This window comes from Danio rerio, chromosome 3 (genome assembly GCF_052040795.2).
Source record: "Danio rerio strain M-AB ecotype USA chromosome 3, GRCz13ab, whole genome shotgun sequence".
Lineage (NCBI taxonomy): Eukaryota > Metazoa > Chordata > Actinopteri > Cypriniformes > Danionidae > Danio > Danio rerio.
Genome location: NC_141023.1, coordinates 20,493,219 through 20,507,794, shown reverse-complemented (window position 1 = coordinate 20,507,794; position 14,576 = coordinate 20,493,219). Strand labels below are relative to the sequence as shown.

The 14,576-nt window shown below is 35.2% G+C and overlaps 1 protein-coding gene and 2 long non-coding RNA genes across 4 annotated transcripts in view; 1 reads left to right on the top strand and 2 right to left on the bottom strand.

Annotated features, from left to right (window-relative positions):
* nlk1 (nemo-like kinase, type 1) overlaps positions 1 to 11,213 on the top strand; it is a 29,360-nt gene extending 18,147 nt beyond the window's left edge. The window contains exons 9-12 of one of the 2 annotated variants that reach the window (XR_015479682.1): positions 22 to 108; positions 2,783 to 2,981; positions 3,945 to 4,038; positions 9,133 to 11,213. Coding sequence is in view for 1 of the 2 variants with exons in the window: in NM_212956.3 (NP_998121.1) it covers positions 22 to 108; positions 2,783 to 2,981; positions 3,945 to 4,038; positions 9,133 to 9,181 (429 nt within the window). In the remaining variant the exon portion in view is untranslated. The remainder of the gene's footprint in view (positions 1 to 21; positions 109 to 2,782; positions 2,982 to 3,944; positions 4,039 to 9,132) is intronic. The other variant, NM_212956.3, reaches the window with a different exon arrangement.
* Positions 1 to 14,576, bottom strand: part of LOC147845592 (uncharacterized) — a 344,082-nt gene that overhangs the window by 105,701 nt on the left and 223,805 nt on the right. The gene's annotated exons all lie outside the window — the stretch shown is intronic.
* LOC147845597 (uncharacterized) lies at positions 4,791 to 9,852 on the bottom strand. The gene is made up of 2 exons (XR_015480661.1): positions 6,819 to 9,852; positions 4,791 to 5,061 (listed from the first exon to the last, which is right to left on the bottom strand). It is a non-coding gene; the product is annotated as an uncharacterized LOC147845597 (long non-coding RNA).

Here is a 14,576-nt window from a genome sequence, read left to right as displayed (position 1 = left end):
TTATCGTTTTCTCTCCTTTAGCCGTCATTGTCTGTTCTGTACATGCTGTCAGATGGGGCAACACATGAAGCCGTTCATCTTTTGTGCCGAATGCTAGTTTTTGATCCAGTGAGTATGATGGCAATATATATTAAAATTTGATAAAATTATGACAAATATATTATGACAAATATGATAACATTTTTAATTGAATTAAAAGTCCTCTCTGCCAAGTTCTGCCAAGTTCACTGCCAATCACGTTTTTTTTTTTTTATAAAGTCTGAAGTAATCTTAATGTTCTCACTCTTAATAGAAAGTATTAAAGGGCCATGAAACCCCCTCGTTTCAGCAGGGTGTTTTCACACCTCTACTTTGGAAAAAGTCAGAAAAGTGGGCGTGTCCAGCTCTGTTTAGGGGGGAGTGTCGGAGGAACTAAAGTGGGATGGTGTGGGAGTGTCTATTTGGGCACGCGCGAGTTTCAGTCAAAATACACACACATGAGAAAGTGATGGTGTTTAACCTACATGGACATCTGTAGTCGAATTATTTGCCAAATTATTAAATGTTGGACTTTAATTGCAGTTTGGCTCTTTCATTCAGGGAATTTATTAAGTCCCTCGCGACAAACGCGATATTTTATTCGAGGATCTGCTCTAAGCGTGTATTTTTCATGCAATGTTTGATACTGCACGGCGAATGAGAGAAAAAAAACCTCCGCATTTCCCGGAAACTTACATGTACACAGCAGGTAGCGTCAGAAAGCCGCGTGTGTTATTCCGGTCACAAAATGCGGTGCTAACATGTTTGCATTCAGTGCAATAATTAACTTAATTCGATACGAACAAACTGAATAAACAAAGAGCACTGGTCGCTCACTTACCAAATCTGTAGAGACAGGACAATCACCAGCAACTAGAGCCGCGTCATTATGAAGAGAGGACTAACGTTACAAGCGAATCCGGATTTCAGCGTTTGCAGATGAGAACAGCTCTCAGGTAAACAATGTTCCTCCTTAGACACGTAAGTTATTGTTGTCGAGCGTCGCGTACACTGTTAATCCACACGTGATCCAGCTGAGCTCTCACAGAGAGAAAATGAAAACGAAACTTAATGGTAGCAAACTATAAAAGCAACACTTCACGCTTGTTTTGCCAACACAACGTGGCGTCTCTGGGGCGTAAACACGGTGACACTAATGAATATTAATGAAGTTGCACAATAGAGCGCGCTGATTGGTTTGAACCAAGCCTTACTCATGCATTAATGCATCACACTGTAAGACATAATAAGACTCACTCTGGCACAGACGTCCAGTCTGCACGCTGGAATACAACGCTATTATGTCATGGCCGTGACGCAGCTTCAAAAATTCGTTTCAAACAGGAAGTATAAATTTGCTTGAAATAACGCAAAAACAACCAATTTACACTTTTTAGTGAAATATAGGTGTCCTAATAGTGTTTTTAGCAGTGTGGGACACATATACGACTGTCAACAGATCAAAAAATGTGTTTTGGTGTTTCGTGACCCTTTAATAATAAATGCATTACAGATGTAAGAGTCAGAGTTAAACTCAGGAACTGCTGTGAGTAGTGATGTCAGTTTCCTCAAATTCTCTTGATTGATTGTCATTTTTAATAAGCAGTCAATGCCAATACTGGAAAATGGTGCATGTGTGTGTCTACATGAGCAAATGTTATTTTCTTTCAATATGTAAATAGTATATACACTTACAGGCCACTTTATTAGGTACACCTGTCCAACTGCTTGTTAGCGCAAATTTCTTGTCAGCCAAACACATGACAGCAACTCAATGCATTTAGGCATGTAGACATGGTCAAGACAATCTGCTGTAGTTAAAACAGAGCATTTGAATTGGGAAGAAAGGTGATTTAAGTGACTTTGAATGTGGCATGTTTGTTGGTGCCATACAGACTGCTTTGACTATTTCAGAAACTGCCGATCTACTGGGATTTTCACACACATCTCTAGGGCTTACAGAGAATTGCCTGATAAAGAGAAAATATCCAGTGAGCGACAGTTCTGTGGGCACAAATGCCTTGTTTATGAGGTCAGAGGAGAATGGCCAGACTGGTCCAAGCTGATATAAAGGCCACACTAACTCAAACCACTCATTACAACTGCAGAGAGAGCATCTCTGAACGCACAACACATCGATCCTTGAGGCAGATGGGCTACAGCAGCAGAAGACCACACCGGGTGCCACTCCTGTCAGCTAAGAACAGGAAACAGAGCCTACAATTCACACAGGCTCACCAAATTTGGACAATAGAAGATTGGAAAAACGTTGCCTGGTCTGATGAGTCTCGATTTCAGCTGCGACATTCGGATGGTAGGGTCAGAATCTAGCGTCAACTACACGAAAGTATGGATCCATCCTGCCTTGTATCAATTGGTCAGGCTGGTGGTGGTGGTGTAATGGTGTGAGGGATATTTTCTTGGCACACTTTGGGCACATAAGTTTCAATTTAGCATTGTGTCAACACCATAGCTTACCTGAGTATTGTTGCTGACCATGTCCATCCCTTTATGACCACAGTGTACCCATCTTCTGATGGCTACTTCCAGCAGGATAACTGACCATGTCATAAAGCGCAAATCATCTTAGACTAGTTTTTTGAACATGAAAATGAGTTCACTTTACTCAAATGGCCTCCACAGTCACCAGATAGCAATCCAATTGAGCACCTTTGGGATGTTACAAATTCCTGTTGCAAATAGTTTGTTTGAATTTGATTGAAATATGATTAAAGCTATTAGTCTTGTGTTTGTTAATCTACAGGCCAAGCGCATCTCCGGCAGTGACGCTCTGTCTCACCCGTATCTGGATGAGGGTCGTCTTCGCTACCACACCTGCATGTGCAAGTGCTGTTACTCTGTGCCCAGCGGGAGGGTTTATACCCGAGACTTTGAGCCTCCTGCGGATCGACCGTTCAGCCACAACTATGAGCAGAGCATGCACTCCGTCTGGCAGGGCAAAGGTAATGGTATTTTCAGGACTCCAATCCAGGTGCCCAGTCCTGTTCTTGGAGATCTAACTTCCTGCAGAGTTCAGCTCCAACTCTGATCAAATATAACTAAACTAACTAAGGCCTCATCTGAAATCACCTACTACTTAGTAGGTACTGCATTTCGATTTGAATGTACTACTTGACTATTAGAAAACTGTTCTATTCAGTATGAATGCGAGTAGTATGAATGAATCTCAGACGTACTACATTTGCCATTTTGTCATGATCATGTGACCTTCCCACTACAGTTATGTGGCTTTACTTCTATTCATCAATTTTCTTGCAGTGCATCATGGGATAGTGTTGCGTCCATCAGATACCCACTTTAGAATCTCACCGGAAGTAGCAGGTCATCCGGGTACTTCTCAAATACTGTTTTTCAAACTCTATGAATTCGAACATACTACACGACTCGCATACTGTTTTTAGTGTACTATATAGTATGGAAGCATGCGATTTCAGACGCAGCCTATGTAGTATCTGAAATAGGAGCACTTGAAAATTAAAGACAGGTGTGTTTGGTTAGGATTGCAGCTGAACTCTACTGGAAAGTAGATCTCCAGGAACAGGATTGGGCACCCCTGCTCTAGTCCTTTAAGGCAGTGTTCCTCAACCACAGGGCTGGACAAGAAATCATTAATTAATCATTAATTTCCGTTTTATTTATTATCTGAGTCTGAACGATCTTTTATTAATTTTTTAATCTTTTATTTTAAAAAATGGCCGCATTCTCTCGGTTACATCTCGGTCACTTGAGCGCCCAAATTTAACCTACAAGCAGCAAAATGAGGAAGAAAAAGACAAAAAGGTTCTTTGCTAAGGGGAAAAGGTCCAGTGAAAAAGGTTGGGGACACCTGCTTTAAGACATGAAACCCCATCGTTGTTTGATACAAAGGACATGTTTTGATGACCTGTTTTCTCTCTTTATTTTAGAGCTCATCCATCGTTTTATAACAGAGCACCAGCAAGGCAAACGAGTGCCTTTGTGCATCAATCCCCAGAGCGCAGCCTTTAAAACCTTCATCAGGTCAGTGGTACAAACATTTTGCACATGCTCAGGATTAAAGAAAACACTGAAGCTTAATGTTAACTCATTTGTGTAGATCATTTGGCAGGCGCTTTAGCTTTAATTATTGTTGTTAATTTGTTATTATTATTTACTTAAAGCGCTTTAAAGAATGTTTTAAAAAAATGTATCTCCAGGAAGATTTATTTTTTAAGTTTATCATATCAATCTGGAAAACGATATCTAATGTTTCTAATGTAAATTAGTTTATGTATTTAATTATTAATGAATACATTTATGTATTTGTAAATTCCTTAATAATCTATTATTGAATTATAAAGTTGTTATTAGTATGCAATATGCTTTTATCTGTATTCATCTTGCCATAAAATGGTTGTAAGTTAATAATAATAATAATAATAACAATAATAATAAACTATACAATTATTAATAGTATTATTAGAGGTGGTGGTATTTATGTGTTTGTAGTTGTTTTATTTTTAATTGGTTAAAGTTGACTCTTTAAAAATATTTAAGATGATTTTGTTGTTTTAATGTTGTTTCTGGTGTTGTTTTTATTATTATTATTATTACTTATAATAATTATTTTATTTCACCATTATTTAACCAGGATGTCTCTTTGAGATTTTAAAAGACAAACCTGGCCAAGGTAATAGCTATACAGTAAAACAATTTTAAAATACACCACAAACACCACATGACATATCATCAGGCCTCTCAACAAAACTGCTTCCAATACCATTCATAATACATTTAAATTCATAGACACAATTTTATTTTGTTATTAAGTCTTATTGCAAATAATTCCATGCCTAAGGTGCACAATAATAAAGAAAAGGCTGTTTTTCTCAGCTCTGTACAAACTCGAGGTATATAACTGTACACCTTTTTGACTGTGTACTTCTCTATCTGTGTCTACATGTGTAATGTGTGTTTTTCTTTATGTATTTATTGTCTTTTATGTACTTAATATCAACATTAAAAATAGTATACTATTTTGTTTTATTTGTCTGGAGCCAGCACCTAAGCCAGGCGTGTCCAAACTACGGCTATCTATCTATCTATCTATCTATCTATCTATCTATCTATCTGTCTGTCTGTCTGTCTGTCTGTCTGTCTGTCTGTCTGTCTGTCTGTCTGTCTGTCTGTCTGTCTGTCTGTCTGTCTGTCTGTCTGTCTGTCTTGATTTATTTAAATATTTCCCAAATGATGTTTAACAGAGCAAGGACATTTTTACAGTATGTCTGATAATATTTTTTCTTTTGGAGAAAGACTTTTGTTTTATTTCGGCTAGAATAAAAAGCGGTTTAAATTTTTTTATGAACCATTTTAAGGTCAAAATTATTAGCCCCTTAAGTGTTCAGAACAAACCATTGTTATACAATAACTTGCCTAATTACCTTAACTTCACTAGTTAACTTGATTAACCTAGTTAAGCCTTTTAATGTAACTTTAAGCTGTATAGAAGTGTCTTGAAAAATATCTAGTCAAATATTATTTACTGTCATCATGGCAAAGATAAAATAAATCAGTTATTAGAAATGAGTTACTAAAACTATTATGTTTAGAAATGTATGGAAAAAAATCTGCTCTCCATTAAACAGAAATTGGGGAAAAAATAAACGGGGGCTAAAAATTTATGGGGGCCAACAATTCTGACTTCAACTGTGTATATATATATATATATATATATAAAACAAAAACGGAAATGCTTGTAGTTTCTGCCAACCCGACTCTACACCATAACTTTTCAATCCAGATGGATGGGGCAACCATTACTGCATCCAAAATGGTGAAAAGCCTTGGAGTAACGATTGATGACCAGCTAAACTTCTCTGACCACATTTCTAGAACTGCTCGATCGTGCAGATTTGCACTCTATAACATCAGAAAGATCCGACCCTTCTTATCTGAACATGCAGCTCAACTCCTTGTTCAAGCTCTTGTTCTCTCCAAACTGGATTACTGCAACTCTCTACTAGCTGGGCTTCCAGCTAACTCTATCAAGCCTCTTCAACTGCTCCAGAATGCAGCAGCACGAGTTGTCTTCAATGAACCTAAACGAGCACATGTCACTCCGCTGCTAGTCCGTTTGCACTGGCTGCCAGTTGCTGCTCGCATCAAATTCAAAACTCTGATGTTTGCCTACAAAGTGACTTCTGGCCTAGCACCTTCTTATCTGCACTCACTTCTGCAGATCTATGTGCCCTCCAGAAACTTGCGTTCTGTGAATGAACGTCGCCTCGTGGTTCCATCCCATAGAGGAAAAAAATCACTTTCGCGAACGCTCACGCTCAATCTGCCCAGTTGGTGGAATGAACTCCCTAACTGCATCAGAACAGCAGAGTCACTAAAAACTCAACTATTTAGTCTCCACTTCACTTCCTAATCTGCAATTGCCTATTTGAATATCACACTAACTGTACAAAACAAAAAAAAACAAAAAAAAAAATTACTAACACTTCCCTTCTTAGACTTTACAGACCTGAAACTTGCCTTTAGTACTTATTCATTGTTGCTCTTAGTTGTGTAAATTGCTTCCTTGTCCTCATTTGTAAGTCGCTTTGGATAAAAGCGTCTGCTAAATGACTAAATGTAAATGTAAATATATATATATATATATATATATATATATATATATATATATATATATATATATATATATATATATATATATATATATATATGCGTGTCTGTGTGATGTATGTAAAATTTGGCCCGCGACAACGTTTGTTTTTTTGCATCTGGCCCTCGGCCCAAAAAGTTTGGACACCCCTGACCTAAGCTTTTCACTCATCATCGTACATGTCCTGCTGTCAATGTGACAATAAAATAAAAAAAATAAAAAGTGATTTGACTGGATTTAAAAAGCAAACACTTGGAAGAGCATAGCTGGAAATTCCAAGAACTAAGACAAAGAACAGTACAAAGATAAGCTGGACATTTACCTAACATAGCTGTATGAATAAAAATGTACCAGTTGCTGTTTTCTATGTGCAGCTAGTGATGTCCAGCCCACCATCTTATATAAAATGCCTTGAGTATGGGATTTTGCATTTGTAATAAAACGCAGTGAAGCATGATATACACAATCAAGTCTTGTTGGAAAAAAAAGATGCTGCACGCATGTATAAAATATGACCATAATCAAGCACAGATAAAAAAACGTTGGTTACACTTTATAATAACTACACACTATGAATCACATATTAAGCATTCTCATCTAGTAAGTTCATTATTTGTTCAGCAATAACTCTGCCTTGATAATCGTTATTTAGCAGGTTATAACTGCAACTACAAATGCTGTATTCTTGACTTGTAAGCACATTTATAATGTGCTTAATAATTGTTCTTTCATGATTTGTGACTGGTTAAGTTTTCATTACTAAATTAAGTATTGCATTATTTACAAACCATTTGTGTTAATGAGTAGTTGGAGGTTTTTAAGATTATTCGGAATGGGTTATTAAATGATTAATAAACTATTGAAATTAACATTTATAATTCATATTATCCAGGCATATAATAATAGTTAATTTGTTGTTTTAAAACTCAAGTTTTGTGACCTAATCTAAGGACTATTAATACTTTATAAACCCTTATAAATGATAATTAAAGGCTTGGTATCAAATCAACAATAATCTTTGCATTCTTATCTAAAAAATCTAATTACTGTAAAGTTTAAACATGGCCGAATAACAGGAGTGTCAAAATATGACATAAAATTGGATAAAACAACAACAATATACAAATTTAATAATCTATTAAGATGCAATATTTAAACTGTACAGTAATTTTATTTTAGATAAGGTTACTAAGATTTGTTTTTGTTTGATACAGATTTGTGTATCTTCAAACGAATAGAAACGAATAAAGTGGATTATTTTCCTTTTTCCTAGAATTTAACTGAGATTTTAATTGTCATTTATAAGGGGTTTAAAGCATAAAGAGTCCTCACTTTAGATTAGGTCACAAAACTGGATGACGTTCAGTTAATAAAGCATTTATTAACATACAAATGAACTATTACTATATCCTTGAATAATAAGGTACATAAATGTTTATTTGAATAGTTTATTATTCATTTAGTAACTCATTCTGAATGATCTTGAAATAGCGCCAACTATTCTAAAATAACTGGTTTGTAAATAAAGCAATACTTAATTTAGTAATAAAAAATAAATCATTAACAAAGTATGAAAGTACAATTATTAGGCACATTATACATGTAGTTATAAGTCAAGAATACAGCATTTTAGCTGCAGTTGTGAACTGCTTATTAACGTTTATGAAAGTAGAGTTAATGCTTAACAATTAATCAACTCACTAGATGTTAATGCTTAATAAATGATTCATAGTGTGTAGTTATTATAAAGTGTTACCAAAAAGTTTCTTTTAGCATTAAAACTAAAATAAGATTTATTTCTAAAAAAAAAACCAAAAAAAAAAAAAACCCAAGCTTCAGTTTCAGCTTCCTAATCAGGTCAGCAATGTGTACATTAAATAAAAGCTTATCATCAATCCAGATGCCCAAGTACTTGTAAGAAGTTACTCTTTCAATTAATTTTCCATCAGATGTAAAAATACTAAGATTATCAAATATTAGTGCCTGAGCTTTTGAGAAAACCATAAATGTTGTTTGAACTTTGTTAATGAAGTTATTAATGTATATTTGAACCCTTTTAAGTATATTTTGAAGTTTCTGATGTAAAAAGCTGGTGTTGATACAGTAGTCTATGTGAAGAGTTCAGAACCTCTAAATGCCTTCTGAAATGTTCTTCTAAAATGAGCATTTTTATCAGGCTCCTTTGTGTAGATTCAGTAATTTTTACTTTTATGGCAAAAAAAAAAAGTTATTTCCATAGTCTTTAAAGTAAAATAAATCAGCCTAAACAAAGGAGGCTTTTTTGACTGAATTTCTTTTAGCCGGCACTTAGAGGTTTTGCATCTGAACTCTTCATTTAGCTTTGCTCATAAGCTGTAGTAGTATGCATGTGACGTTTGTGATGATCATTGATGATTCATCTCCAGCAAATTACTTTTTCTTCTGGCATCTTGTTAAACCATTCCTTTTCTTCATCACTGTCTCATCAGATCCACAGCCTGGCATTCATCAAAGGTATCAAGGAAAGAGGAGAGATGAGTGATGAGGTGGACTCTGGGAAGTGTTGATCATAGAAGCGAGCTTGCATTGGAGATGATTGAAGATGTTCTTGATGGATCACACACCGCTTTTTGAACGAAGTCTCAGCACTCACCGCATGGGGGGGTTTCTCCAGAAAACACATTTTTCCAGTTCCACACAACACTTAAACGAAAAAAAAAGAGGTTCAGATGCTGCTGAGAACACTTTTATACAGAATGTGTGTGATTGAGGATTATGGGAAATAGTTTTTTTCCATAGGGAAAAGAAAAAAAGAATCTCATGGATTGTTGAATATTGAGCCAACATCAGTGTTGTGCAATACAGATTTCTGGAATAATGCAAATATGACGAGACTGCGCTGACCAGCATCAGATCAGTGCCCACAAGTCCTCAGCATCGCCCCTGCGGCCATCTCTATCCTCCAAACTCTGTCCATAGACTTTTATCACTGTGTTCCTTTTTGCGGGTTCCTTATACTTAGAAATTCTGCTAACCAAAAGTACTTCAAGTCTTCTTACTTTGTTACTACTTCCTCATGCTTTCTGTTCATCGCTCACATTTCTTTATTTTCAGTGTTTCTTCTCAATGAAGCATCCTGCGCAAGTCATGTTGTATTCGAAGGCTATATAGGTATGACGTCGTCCATATTTGTTTTGAAACATCTTCCCAAAAGGTCCCGCCCCCTTTCAGGACCAAACCAGATTGACGTCAGCATGCTGCGTTCTGATTGGGTGAGGCTGAGAAGATAGATGGAATCTTATTTATTTTCTCTTCTTTAATTTATTGTCATCTTGTCCAGCTTGTTCGGTGTTGTGCTAGGCGGACCAGAGTGAAACCACCTGGTCTGGCTTGTTTTTATTTTTAGCTGTGCAGTTTAGGGAATGTGCAGTGTTGTACCTTTTTTTTTTTTTTTTTTTTTTAGGATATTTCATTACCTCAGCCGGCCCTCAGAGCTGGTGTATATAGAGACTCAACCCAATCGTTTATCGGAAATGTACTGTAATGCATTCGAATGACGTCAGGTGTGCGTGCGTATGTGTGTGTGCGTGTTTGGAGCTGGACCGCAATCAGTCATTTAAGTTTTCCTTCAGATCGAGGAATTATTGGGACGGTGATGCTGCTGTTTAATGTGTGTGTAATACCTCCGAAACCTCCCCGACTTATTTGTAAAGCAAACACGTCTACGACTCAGGTTTCATATTACTTCAATATGGACTGAAGACGTGGGTTTAGACAGATATACTGTATATAAGCAGTCGACGGTGCTGTCCTGGTTGGAAAAAAAAGTGTGGTACTGTAAATGTTTGCTTCCTACCACCAGGTGGCAGCATAAGCGCAGGGCAGGATTGGAAATATCAAGGCAGTTCCTCATCAATAATGTCTCTCAATGCATGTGAGTATGGACTTCACTTGGATTTGCAATTGCAGTGCATTGAGTTTTATTTTAGAAACTTTTTATATGTGCTGTTGCTATTTATGTTTATGATAGGAACACGTTTGGTTCTTTTTAGGGCTTATGTTTTCATGTATTGTGACCAATTTATTTTGTTTTGTTTTTTTGGTATTTTTAAGACCACTTTTGCTATTGTGTTGGTAGATAAACTAGCAAAATAGTGACACCGGAATGAAGATAAGTGGGTCGGTATAGTCATTTTTGTGTCTTACCGACTGCCAAGCAGAAAGTGAACTTTTTAGGTAAATGGTGAATTTCCTTTTAGTCGTAAGATAATAGATGTTAGACATTTTTAAGATGAAACTGAAAACTTGATATTCGTGTTAATGACTATTATGGCTTTGGAAAAAAAAATGATTGAACAGTTGTTTTAAGATGGTTATTTTTTTCCCTTGTTATATGTTGTTTTAGATTTTCTTTTTTATTATTATTATTATTTTGTGTTTGCATTTTAGAAGAAAAAAAAGTTTTCGGACTTTTGTGTTCCCAACAAATACTTGAAGTTTTTAAGAAAAAAGAGAGCGAGAGAGAAGTGCATTAGGGTAAAATTGACATTAAAGAAACAGACACTGGAAACCTCGTCTCTGCATCTTATTTGGTTATCATCATACGTTTAGTTCATGTGATTTTTTTTGCAATAATCTGACCATTTTGTTTGCCCACATAATGCATACGACCCTTATTATTAGAGGTGTAACAGTTCACGGTTGATCCGGGATTTGTACGGATCAAAACCCATGGTTTGGAACACACTTGACTTGTAGATTAATACTTAGTTTTTACTTGTAGATTAATCCTAAATTAGTAATGATCACAGAGAGATTGACACTTGCATCATTCAAATCACATGTATGAAAGCATTTAGGCTTTCCTGTAAAATATTATGATGACGGAAGAAGTTGTGGTAGGTTATTCGTGATGTCTTGGGTTTCTTGGGTGTTCTCTGTAACTTCTTGTTTAGCCTGCATTAATGAATTCAGTGTAAGCTGCACGGTTAATCATTAAAAGATCGGGATCTCAACACCCACGCAACAAATTATGAATGATGATGATTTGCATTAATATTAATCCTTCAAATCGCAGCATTCAAATCTGAAAACGCAAAGATCTAGAATGAGTTTTGGTGTTTTGAGTTGGTGATGAAGTTATAAATAGTCAAATAACACCGAAGTACTGGGATAACAGTTTATAGTTTAGATCAGGGGTGGGCAAACTCGGTCCTGGAGGCCCGGTGTCCTGCGCAGTTTAGCTCCAACTCTAATCACACACACCTGCTTATAAATTTCTAGTGATCTTGAAGACACTAATTAGCATGTTCAGGTGTGTTTCATAAGTGTTGCATCTAAACTATGCAGGACACCGGCCCTCTAGGATTGAGTTTGCCCACCCCTGGTTTAAATAAAACCACTGATGTTTATGGTAAAGATTAAAAACACTGTCATGTGCATTTAACTTGACGCTCGAAAATGAAAGTTTTAGGCAGCAATTATATTGTTTGACCAATAGGTGGCGACAACCAGCCATCAAAAATGTGCCACTGAATAATTCTTCAAAAATGATTAATCTAGCAATGAAATATGAAGATGAATTTAGTTGTAATTTAGTTTTATTCAGCTGATTATTTCTTCATTTTATTTTTAATACAATTGCATCTTCTAAATTCTGTTTGTTAAAACCAAAAGTTATTGCAGATCTGTTTTTATAATAAATAAAAAAGCAAATTACATTTGTCTCCTTCTCTTTCTGGCTGATTCAAAAAATGGTCCGATTCGTGACTAAAAAAAAAAAACACAATGTGATCCGAACCGTAAGATTTGTAATTCGTTACACCACTACTTATTACATGTAAAAGCTTCTTGCTACTTCAGCTTCATCACTACTTTAGTAAGACTTTGATTTAAAACTCTACCAAAAAAAAAAAAATTCTTTGAGTAAATATTGTAAATTGGTCACAAATGTCTAGACTATTACTCTAAATGAAATCCTAATGATCAAAGGCCTCATGAATAATTTTAGTGTGTGTAGGTTTGGGCTGCACAATATATCATTTGAGCATCGATATCCCAAATGTGAATCTGCAATAGTCGCATCACAAGATTAAATGTTTTAAAAGTGTAAAATATAAAAATATTATTATTTACACAATGATGACCATGTTATTTTACATTTGTTTGTTCAATTTCTGCACTTGTACTTGTTAGACTCCACAGAAAACCATGAAGCGCTGTTTATTTAATTTTGCTTGTAATTTGATAATTTATGCAATAAACAAAGTCTTGATCATCACAGTGGAACTAAACGAATTAAATATTTCCAATTAGAGCGATTCAAATCCTCTGATGAGATTATATTTATATTGCAATATACAGTATATCGCAGCAAAACAAAATATCGCAATGTCAGATTTGTGCAATATTGTGCAGCCCTTAGGTCTGATTATAAATGCACGTGTACACACAAGTTTTCAAATTTGTGTAAAGCCATATTTGCATCCAAATCTGCAGTGGGTTCTGTTAATTTTAAATGCTATATTTAAGTCCCTGTAACCATAATGAAACATATTGTGTCAATACCTTTATTTTGTTTTGTTGTGTATATTGCCTTTCAGATACAAAACAGTTGCTAATATATATTGCAGTTACCCTAGACCAGGGGTGCCCAAACTTCTACGTATGAAGGGCCAAAAACCAAATGTCATTGAGAGCCGTGGGCCGAAGTTAAGTATACCAAACTATTTTGCATTAAAGTTGCCAAGGGTAATTTCCTAATTTATTCCATAATATTTAAAAAATAAGTAGAAAACAGTACTTTGAGTCTTATTAACTAATGCGGTAGAACCTTTTCAATTACAGTTCATTGCAATTAAAACATAAACAATCACATTTATAACACAGTGAAGTTCAATCCTGAATACACCAGTCAAGCAGGATCTGCTTTTGCCTTGATTCCCTCACCAAAGTCTCTGCATTGTCCATCAGTCGGGTTACAGTATGTACATTTTAAACTGAATTGCAGCATTTAAATCAAAACATTTCATTTTCAGTTTGCCTTTTTGTAGCTTAACAAACAAAGGGCTACATTACATTTGAAATTACAACCTCTAAATCATCCCCATCATTCTCCCTCTCTTCTCAGATGGGATGACGGTTCAAATCAAAGGTTACCATGGGCCAACTTTGGCCCGCGGGCCCTAGTTAGGACATCTCTGCACTAGACTAATGTGTGTATTTCTGTTTACATCTAGTTTCTCAATATAAATTATTGTTACAGCTCAGGAAATTAAATGAAATGTAAAATTGCATGTTTTTTTTTTTTTTTTTTTTTAGAAAAAAAAATGATGCTTTAATTATATTTAATGCTTTGCAGAATTTGTCAACCAAAAACCTTTTTAGAAATAGGAGCTTGATATAAGATAAGGGTTTCTTAACATATTTAAATAGTCTATTCTGTATTTTTTATGTATATATATTCTTTTTGTCAAATACATTTTTAGGGCTTATTTTAGGGATGTTTGAACTGAAATGTATTACATAGTAATATTTATTGTGAAAATATACTTGACATACACTAAATCCTAATCATTTTCCCAGTCATATCAAATATTTAATTTGTAAGTATTTAATATAAATGCAAAACTACAGTCATGTTATAAAACAGTTTATGGGGCTGCTGATTCTAATCTCGCTGGCTGCATAGCAACATTGTCATGTCAGGAACTACATCATGTGCATAATTGATTTGTTTAAATGGCATTAATGTACTTTTTTAATTAAAGCATTAGCATATTGATTTCTGTTATGTAAACAAACTATTGACAAAGTACTACACGTTTACTCTGAATTCAGATCAGATCACCCCTTTTTATAAAAATATGTAATCATACGTACTCTCTAATTTAGCAAGATAGTAATTGTTCAATCAAAACATGAACACATTTGC